The 10276-nt window shown below is 39.9% G+C and overlaps 1 protein-coding gene across 2 annotated transcripts; it reads right to left on the minus strand.

The window, feature by feature from the left end:
• Positions 1 to 2698: 2698 nt before the first annotated feature.
• Positions 2699 to 4759, minus strand: LOC149046459 (TNF receptor-associated factor family protein DDB_G0285149-like). 2 transcript variants are annotated; one of them, XM_089202444.1, is made up of 4 exons: positions 4293 to 4759; positions 3786 to 3966; positions 3380 to 3591; positions 2699 to 3136 (listed from the first exon to the last, which is right to left on the minus strand). In XM_089202444.1, the coding sequence occupies exons 1-4, from the start codon at positions 4670 to 4672 to the stop codon at positions 2962 to 2964; spliced, it is 948 nt and encodes a 315-aa protein (XP_089058570.1). In that variant the 5' UTR covers positions 4673 to 4759; the 3' UTR covers positions 2699 to 2961. The 2 variants fall into 2 exon arrangements, with proteins under 2 accessions (XP_089058570.1, XP_089058569.1); XM_089202443.1 differs by having other exon boundaries at positions 2707 to 3136; positions 4212 to 4731.
• Positions 4760 to 10276: the final 5517 nt, after the last annotated feature.

Below are 10276 nucleotides of genomic sequence, written 5' to 3' on the forward strand. Positions count from 1 at the left end.
TGCTGATGATTTGATATAGTTTTTAAAAATTGGAATTTGGAAAACAGTCCCTACTTACCTGGGCTTAGACTACGAGCAGTCCCTCCTTTTCGGCGAAGTCCGTCGCGTAAGTCAAAAAAGAAACTCGGTGAAAAAAAAAATTGATGGTAGCGCTGCGGGGAACTCTTGGAGTAACTAGCCACATTTTTGACCGCCTCTCTTACAGAACTCCTCCGAGGCATCGGTGTCACTCCGAGGGTTTCAGTGGCGCGCTAACAGCAATTTTTTTTCATAATTTTTTTTTGGACTCGCGCTACGGACTTCGCCTAAAAGGAGGGACTGCTGGTAGTCAAACCTGAGCTGCGCTTTCGGTGGAGTCATCTTTCTGGTGGCGTTTAAACCATTTTTTTTCTTATCAGCCCCTTCTTCAAAACTTCTTAACTTTTCACTAAAATTCACTTATAGCACGCCTTAAGGAAACGTCAGGAAGCAAATTTGCGGTTGCAGCGCAAATTAAGAAATGCCTATTGCTGGTTTTCACGTGACGTCACTAAATTTCAGACTTCAGAACTATTGATCCTCCTGAGATTTTACTTTCATGATGTATTAGAGCAGCTAAAAACTAATATTCAGACAAATTTTCACTCCAAATGGGTTCTTGGTTTAGTGATAGACTACTCTTGAATTTCTAAGCTTTTGCGTGACGTGGCCTTTACATGACGAGCGAGAGAGCTGTTATGTTGGTTTAAAAGGTGACTTATTTAGAGAAATTCAGCTATCTGAACAGTTCTTGTATTAGAATAAAGTATTATTGTTACGTTTATGAGTTCTTAGAGAGATAAATTCACGCTTTTGTAGCAAAACTCAGTGACAGATGTTTCTGCTGGTTTCCGGCCGTCATGTTGGTGCCCATCTAGGTGCACCAGCATGGCGGCTCCATACAAATCTCTATAAATTTGGGAAAAACGTTTCTCCTCATATCTTCCGTAAGAAAAATTGCTGTGACATGAATCTTGGCGAGAGTCTTTACATATCTAGCTTCTTTCTATTTCCAGATTCTAGACTAAATCGATTGAACGGTTTTTATTTTTTATTTTGATCTATTTTGAATGGCGTGACACTGAAAACCAGCAATAGACTGATCAAAACCTTCTAGAGGCTAGTCACGAAACAATGTCCATCATTCATTCACTCGCTTACTCTTAAATTCACCATCACATTCAAGAAAAGAGAAAGAGAGAGGGAAAGAAAGATTCATACATGGCGAACTTTGCACCGGGAAAAAAAAAAAAATGGAAATTAGCTGTCTGCACATTCAATGTGCATAAGTAATTCAGCATAGGTTTGGTAACTCTCGGTAGCATGAGGTGTTCGCTAAACACTCCAGGATATCCGATAATCGCCACAAAAAAGTAATTAAAGCTTCTCACGGCTGAAATGAAAGAAAACCGCAACTTCCGATACAACACTAATTTGGTCGCACATTTTCCAGAAACAATAGTCCAGGGAAATTTCGGGTCTAATTCGTAATAACCTAAAGGGCGGTTCACTGAGCTCATTTTCTTGGTCATTGCTCTCTTTTCGGATCAGACTACATTGCGTTTGTTTTCTTGTCGGAAACTTCATATAGTGCTATGGACTTGAGTTATTTTACTACTCTAAGGCAGTACCCTGTATCAAGAATGATACGGTGGCTGCAGAATCGTTCGCTTCTAGCGAATCCTCTTCACTGCGGCGCTTGTCACGAGGACATGGTTATGGTTGGGAGAACCGATGGCCACATCGACGGTTATCAATGGTTAGTTGCTGCAATAAGTATATTATATGTGTACCATATATTTTATTCACGATTTCTCTTTTGGAAGGTCATACTTAAACTGGCAATGTATAAAGCACTTCTGTCCTATCTAGGAATCCTACAAATAGGGTAATATATAATTTAAATCAACAGCAAGAAAAAGACAATTATTTGTCAACTACAACCTCTAAAATTATATTTTTGTTCCAGAGGAAGGACAGGAAGTACTGGTGGCCAAAAGACAAGTTAACACTGAAGAAGAGGAGAAGGAAGAAGATGAAGAAGAAGAGAGAAAGAGGGAACATAGAGAAGAAGAGGAGAAGGAACATACCGGTAATAAACTTGAAAGGAAAAGGAAAAAGAAGGACAGAAGAACAACAGCAAAAAGAAAAAAGTAAAAGGAGGACAGTTGTTAAAAAAAAGGATTTTAAAGGGACCCTGGTCAGCTGCACTTTTGTTTTTGTTTACCTTTGGATTTTCAATTTTTCAGAAACTGATGTACAAGTTGTTACTTTTATGCAGTAATAGTTATGATTTGAAATTAAAAGTTAACCCTTTAACTCCCAGATCAAATTTGTTATTCTATTCAATGTCAACCATACAATTCTTTTAATGTTAGTTCAGAGAATTTAGTATTGGATCTACTAATTATCCCCCAATTGATCTTTTTCTTTATTCTCATCACTTATCTTGTTACTATCGTAAGGAGAAATTCTGTCTTGGTCACTCATGGGAGTTATAGGGTTAGTGTTGCACATGCAGTATGGCCTGGTTTACTTGTGTCAGCTATTACTATTTCTTGTATGTTGTGATATACACTCCTCGTTTGAAGGACTTTGTCCTCTCTCTTGGAGGTTTTGTTGTTGTTGTCTATCTATATCTAAAAATACCCAAAAATCCTCATAACATAGATTAGTGAAATGAGCGGACATTTTTTTTTTGTTTGAAGCGAGCTAAATATTTGCGCTAAGCTCATGTTAAGCGGCGTTACATTAAAGCGACCTTCGAGTGTAACCCTTTACCAACCAGCGCGACATTCCAGTTTTACCTACACGAAACGATTGTAACAAAAGGCAGCAAAATTAGTGGTGCGTTGGCCACCCTGTAAGTTGAATTGAACACGTGACGAAAGAAACAGCATCTTCGTAAATAAGTTAGTGAAAAGAAACTTTACTGAAGAAAATTTACAATGTATTCAATGTATGTTTGTAGATAGCTATAATTAGTTTTATAATTAAATCTTGCTCTTTTTCAATCGGGCCCAAGTCTTCCTTTGCCCCAATGATTTGATCCTCCATAAGGGTTTCACATTCGGTATCAAAGACTCTCAGTACTCCGTCCTCGTTTAACAAAACAAATCTGATAGAAAAGGGTAGGTTAATTAGTGTTTAGAATTTGATAGAATGATGCTGTTTTAAATATCGCAAATAAACAGTCGATAAATGTGAAAAGTTATAAATGAAGGTTTGGATTAACGATTTAAATTAAAAGGTGTCTATACTGTCATTGTTAAGTTCTGCATTCATGAATGACAAGTTGATTTACCATACTACCATTTCACTTAATAACAGTCAGGGTAGGAGTGCCTTTTGACTTTCATACCTTGTTTTAACTGTGATTGGCGAAGAGCCAAACACTGCATTTAGAAACAGCCTATTTTGGCCAGAGGTCCTCTTCCACAGGCACCGAAATGTGTGACTTTCAAACCCAAACAGTGGACTTGAAATATCCTTTGGAATTCGGATTGACGACTTCGGCACTGTCCACCGGTAGCACTTTCGCTTAGAAAACTCCCTTTTCACGGCAACTTGAGACTGCAAATAATAATAATAACAATATTTAGAAAAACAACGATAATAATAATAACAATATTATTATTATTATTATTATTGTTGTTTAAAGTAAGAAACAAAAGCAAATAAAAACGAAAACATCGAAATTCTAACTGAATGAAAAGTATCTCAATTGTTATACTTGAAAACGAGTCTCCTAAATGAGATCAACAAACCTTGTCATAAATCGCGCGCTGAAGACTTTCAACTTGACTCTTAAGTAGCGCCTGGTGGCTTCCTTGATAAAGTTCGTTGTGGGCATTTTCCATCCCTAACTGGTAGAAATTGTTACAACCGGCCACGCTGCATTTCATCATTCTTTTAGGACATTCGTCCAAATGAAGGTGAACATGGGACCTGAAATAGACACACATGGATCTTACGTTATCGGGCTTCTTTGGGAATTTTATTACTATTACCGGGTTAACCCTTTAAGAGGCCAAAAAAAATTTTAACAAGTTTTACCTTAACTGCGCTTTACTACTGGGGCAAAACCGGGTGTTGGTCCTTTTGATTACTTTTTTTTCCATGCTCTTTTCTTTAACAAAATGATGACAAAATTTTGTGAATCAATTCATGGCGATAACTGAATGATAACTGACCTGGGCAAATTATGGCCACAATTTAATGGACATGGTCCGGGCTTTTCTTGACAGGTTGGTTCATGCTGATCTAGTATATACCTCTCCACCTCAGCAGTGCAGTACTTGCAAGGTACTTTCTCTTGAGGGCAGATCTCCAAGTGACGCTCAAGTGAATCTCGCAAATGCGATCCAGGACAGCCATTGGGGCATTCCAGAAGGAGGAATGAGCAGGTCTCTTGATGTCTCTCCTTAGAACCATGCTCACCGACCCACGAGCAGCCAACGTTTGTGCATTTCACATTCAATTTGGAAATGACTGAACTGAGGGGTATGCTGATGTTCAACATGTGTTCGTTGATTGGCTCCCGACATACTGCACACGCCTTTTCCCGTCCACCTCCGGATTGATTTGAAATAAGCTGATGTATACATTCTTGGCATCCACAGTGTCCGCACAATAAGGACACGGGTCTGTTCATCAGCTCCTTGCTAAAAAATAGAACGCGATTCCATCAACAAAAAATACGTGAACTCATTTTACAGCTTTCGATCCACGTAAAGATTTATAAACACACAACTGGCATCAGATCCCGTCAAGGGTGGCACCTAGCGTATGCCCCGCAACGGGGACCTACGCATAAATGCAAAAAACCTAAACATGAGCGCAAGCGTTGGCTACCGTAATCAGCCGAATCGCGTCTTTTGATAACCGACTAGCACTAACCCAATATGAAAGAAGCACAAAAATCAAAAGAACACAAGATGTTTGCTGGATACTTCATGAATTTAACAAAAGATGATCAAAATTCTCCCTAAAAGTAACCAGACCCGCGACTAAAATTACCAGAGTAAAAATTCAAAGATATGGTTAGACTAGAAAGAACACCGGGCTAAGTGTTTCATGATGGACAGAGAAGTGTTTGTTTTTATGTAAGTAATACTTTAACGAGCCTAGGAAATGACTTTTCCCGCCTTTATGGCACAATTTAGATCGGCGCATCTTGGGTTACTGCGTCTTTTAACTTAACCCGGACTAAAGGTGAAAGCTTTCGGAAAAGGAATCGGTAGTGAGCGACAGGGAAAAAAAACAAACTGATCAATTTTAATCGTAAATGAGCTACGAATCATTGCCAAGTTAACAAGCCAAAAGAGAATGTGAACTGTCAATTGTTCAAACTCTTATTAAAGTTTGAATAGGAATTCTTATGCACTTCCACTAAATACTTTGCACCGCACGCATTGAACCAAGTCGCTAGAGTTTTGAGGTCAGGACACAGTTGCCATAAATTTCCCTTGTTTTGGGGCTTCTTCTTAGCGATTGATCTGTATTCTCTTTTTTGCCGAACTTGGAGTTAAACTGACTCTTCTCTTGTCGTCAGCTTTTCTTTTTTCTTTCGCAATGAAGCTCGACAGGTCTGGAGAAGGAAAAGTTCCCAATTCTCCCTAGCACGCACAAGCAAAGCCTCGACGTCCAGTGACAACTCACATGGGAAAACTTTCTCGTACGGAACCTTAACGAGAATTGAATGATCTCACAAGGGACGGTTGTTGAGAGTCAGGGCTACTTTTGACTAGCGCAGAGGCACAAAGAAGAACAAACGCTTATTTCTCTTATGTTCTTACGATTTCCGAAAGGCAATCATAGCATAAGCACAAGAAGAACATTTTTAGCTCTTGTTATTGTCCTTATGTCGGCTTATGCTTATGTCACGGCGATCACTAAAGAGAACTACATTGGCGAAGTAAGTGATGGTAGGTTGCTGCTGTCCTCACTAAAGTTTAACTCGTTCATGGAACTCGCGGTAACAATTCAGCCTTGTAGGGCCCGGTAGATTAAAGGGCAAATAAACTAAAAAAAACTTATGACCTAGACAAGTTTTGAAAGACAATACGTTAACTAATCAATAAAAGTAAACCTTACCATATTGGGCAAATTAAATGGTCGTCTGTGTTAGCATCGGGTAAAAGCTCGCAGTTGAAGTGGCTTAATCCAGACATATTAGCAAATACCACAGAAAAGGAGAGTAACTTTCAACGATAAAATATCAGTTCACTTCACTTTACCCACTTTAACTCTGCAGAACACAAAGGGAAATAGGTCTTTAGAGAATTGGGCAATCAATGCTTAAGTTAAAAAGGCACTTTCGTTACACAATGCTAAATCAAAGAAATTAAGAACGAAAAATGAATCACTCAAATATACCTAAACTGTGAAAAAAAAAGTGCGTGTTATAAATGACCGCCCAGAAACCCAGATTCGCTGCCAGGCCAATTTTTCGTTCCTCTATTTTTCTTTTCATTTTTTCTTAAACGAAGAGGGAATGCTTACAGTCTTCTAAAGGCAGACTATACCTTTTTTCAAATGTGCCGAAAATAACCTGTTGCGCCCACGATAAAAACTCTCATTAATCCTGGTGTTTTTACTCTTTTCTTTTTTGTCATTTTCTCGTTATTTTTCTTGTTTTTATTTATTTATTTATTTATTGCTGCTTGGTGCATACTGTCGATCACACAATGTTAGGGATTCTAAGTTTGCCGTTACAAAAGCATATGGGTTTAAATTATTAATTTTTTAATTTGCAGTATTCTTTTTCTCTTTCTTTCTTTCTTCCCTCCATTCTTCCTTTCTTTCTTTCTTCCTTCCCTCCTTCCTTCTTTCCTTCCTTTTTTTCTTTCTTTCTTTCTTAAAAACAAGCCTCGGGTGAAGAAACGAGCCTCGATTAAGAAACGAGGCTCGATTGAAAAATGGAGGCTCGATTGGAAAATGGAGGCTCGATTGGAAAATGGAGGCTCGATTGAAAAATGGAGGCTCGATTGGAAAATGGAGGCTCGATTGGAAAATGGAGGCTCGATTGGAAAATGGAGGCTCGATTGAAAAATCGAGGCTCGATTGCGTAATCGAGGCTCGATTGCGTAATCGAGCCTCGTTTGTCGCAGAGTGGCAAAACGAGATATCGTGGTCGTTTTAGATCGAGAGTTTTTGGTCTGGTTTACCAGAAACCTTGAGTGATCCCTAATTTGTTTGACGACTGAGTTTCGAAACCATGTTTCGTCATGCACGCGTTGGCCCTAGGTACTCCTCAGGGGGATTAATAAAGGAGATAATTAAATTTATTTACAATACTCTGATGTTTTAATCGATTTCTTTCTTAACAAAAAGTTAACTACAAATCGCTTAGAAATAACTCAGTACAGTGTTTCAGTTGTATTAAAAGTTTATACAGTCTGTTTTCGTATTTATTGACGTTTTGATAAACAAATAACGGCTCAAAGGAGAGAAGTCTTTGTCAGCGGAGATGGAAATTGTTTTCACAGAGCTGTTGCTCTTCAGAGGGATGAAACAGGCGATGATAAACAAGAGGAGATCAGGTGGTGGTGGAGTTGCAGTTTGTTTCAGAAAAACTCGAAGGTTTTTGAGCTGCGACTCTTCGCGATTTTCAACTAAAAAAACAGTCACGGTTTCTCGAACTCTAGATTTTCTACAGTTTGTTTCTTCTTTCCTATCATGGCAGACTATAACTGCACGATTCCTTTCAATGTTACTCTCAGAGGCCAATGCATCCCACGGAATCGCTTTTAGGCCTCTTGTTGATCTTTTATTCCCTAAAATGAATGGGCCTTTGTTAACGAGTGTTCTAAAAAAAAGCCTACTCCGGAAACGGAAATTGTGCATCACTGTGGTCGTCTAAGAATTTGAGAGAACGCGCGAGAATATTCTTGAAATAGTCTGGTTAATTTTCATAGAACTACCCGAGTTAACTTCCCTACTGCTAATTGTATCTCACAATAATTAATTAATGTTAATGTTAATTAGGCGCCAATTATGGCGGCCACGTTTAGAGTAGCTCTAGTTTCTATCACTATTCTATCCTGTTTAAGCGCTGCATTTCTAAACCGTTTATTATCCTTCGAGGATACTTTTAAATCAAGGTGGGAACCCCTGCACACTGCTGTTCAACTCAAGAAGAAATGCACCTGTATCGTCAAAGATGGGTTTCATCGATCAAGAGTTCCAATGCAGAAGCACACTAAACACGGGTTTGTCTCCTTAGTCATCCCTGGCCACGACCCTCCATTGGACATCACGGTATACGTTGATATTTCGACCAACCCCGGTCCTGCTCAATCTATTATCGCCATTGGTAGCCGGTAGAGAGCCACTCGAGATTTAATTCGGCAGCTTGATTCTCCAATTCGCCAAACAACGACCCTACAGTACTCTCGGCGCGAACTGGTGTCGCTCCGGAAAAATTACAGCCTTCAGGAGAGACGGTCAGTTTTATTTAAGAACATTCGAGCGGATGGAATTTTTAAGTACCGAGGGAAACGGTCCGGAAGACTTACTAAAACAAAATTAAATACAGGCCGAAGCAAATATTCTTCAGAAACGAATGAATTTTCAACCTTGAATAATTATTCACAGTCGAACAATCACACCTTACCGGGGCTTTCAGTAATTCCCGTGAGAACAACCACACGCGCCATCTCCAGTAGTTACATAAGACCAAGAACTGTTAATTGCTATAACTCTTCCATCTTGAATGAATCTTTACGGTTCAATAATCACGCTTTACCGAGACCTTCAACAATTCCCGTGAGAGTAACTACGCGTGTTTCCTCGAGCCGTTACACAGAAGAAAGAACCGCCAATTTCAATAATCTGGCTATTATCAAGCCTAAGAGAAACATCGACGCAAAGAAAAACACCTTGCAGTTCGTACCGTCAATAGCTGTGTCTAATGTAATGAGTTTGGCACCAAAAATAGACGAACTTCGTATTTTTTTGAACACCCACGAGTTTGATCTTTGTTGTATAACGGAGACATGGCTGAAAGATTCTATTGACGACAGCGTAGTTGACATTAGTGGCTACAACATCATACGCAAAGATAGGACCCACAAGCTACATGGGGGTGTGGCTCTATATGTAAAAGATTCCATCAAATTCTCAATTCTACGGGACTATGAGTTTCCTGACCCCGAGGGCCCTGAGGTTTTGTGGGCCAAAATCACGCCCAACCGATTGCCCCGGGGTTATAGCTGCCTTATCATTGGTACAGTATACCATCCTCCACCGCCTGCCAAAGATGAGCCCCTCCTTGATTACATGATGGATTCTCTCTCTAGGATAGAGAGTGATATCCCTGGCGCAGGTATAATTCTCGCTGGCGACTGGAACAGGGCGAATGTTTCACCAGTTATTAAGCAGTTCCGCCTCACGCAAGTCGTCCATTTTCCAACAAGAGGGGATCGTACACTCGACAAAGTGCTAACTAATCTTACAGAACACTACGAGAAACCTTCTCCATTCCCGCCCTTCGGACTATCCGATCATTGTACTGTTGGTTTGTTTCCAAAAATTAGATCGAAGGCCAATATTCCTGCAAACAGAACGGTTACTACACGTGCTGTTAACGCTGAGTCCAAACAGGCTTTTGGTCGTTATATGACGGGGGTCGACTGGTCATTAATCGACACTATAGATAGCGTCCAAGAACAGTATGCTCACTTCAGTGACCTCATTCACATAGGGTTAGATTCTATCCTTCCCAAAAAGCGAGTTAAGTTCCACCGAAACGACGCACCATGGATTTCACCCAAACTCAAGGCACTTATAGCACACCGTCAAAGAGCATATTACCAAGACAACAAACCATTGTTCCACTACTACCGGAACAAAGTAAACAGGGAACGGAAGCTCTGCAAACGCTCTTATTACAACACTAAAGTCAGCGTTTTGACCGAGAACAATCCTAAAATGTGGTGGTCCGAATGTAGGCGGTTATGTGGAATGAACAAAACATCTACAAGTATCGCAAATCAGCTCCTAGCAAGTAAACCAGCTACCTCAATCAACCTTAAGATCTTGGCTAATGAAATCAACACAGCTCTGCTAGAACCTCAAGCTTCGTTTGACCCACTTTTAGATAATATCGAAACTGTGAGCACTGAGGGTTTTAAAACTCCCATTATTTCACTGGAAGCTACCTTCAAATGCCTTAGTACGGTCAGCTCCTCCAAAGCCGGGGGCCCAGATAATATCCCAAACTGGGTCTTGCGTGAATTCGCTCCTGAGCTCGCTC

The sequence above is a fragment of the Pocillopora damicornis genome, chromosome 4 (assembly GCF_964200805.1).
Source record: "Pocillopora damicornis chromosome 4, jaPocDami1.2, whole genome shotgun sequence".
NCBI classification, from domain to species: domain Eukaryota; kingdom Metazoa; phylum Cnidaria; class Anthozoa; order Scleractinia; family Pocilloporidae; genus Pocillopora; species Pocillopora damicornis.

Coding starts and splice junctions, on each gene's coding strand:
- LOC149046459 (XM_089202443.1), bottom strand. CDS start 4,672: ATGAACAGACCCGTGTCCTTATTGTGCGGACACTGTGGATGCCAAGAA. Junction 3,592..3,785: donor AGCGCGCGATTTATGACAAG/GTTTGTTGATCT, acceptor TATTATTTGCAG/TCTCAAGTTGCCGTGAAAAG. Junction 3,137..3,379: donor CCAATCACAGTTAAAACAAG/GTATGAAAGTCA, acceptor CTTTTCTATCAG/ATTTGTTTTGTTAAACGAGG.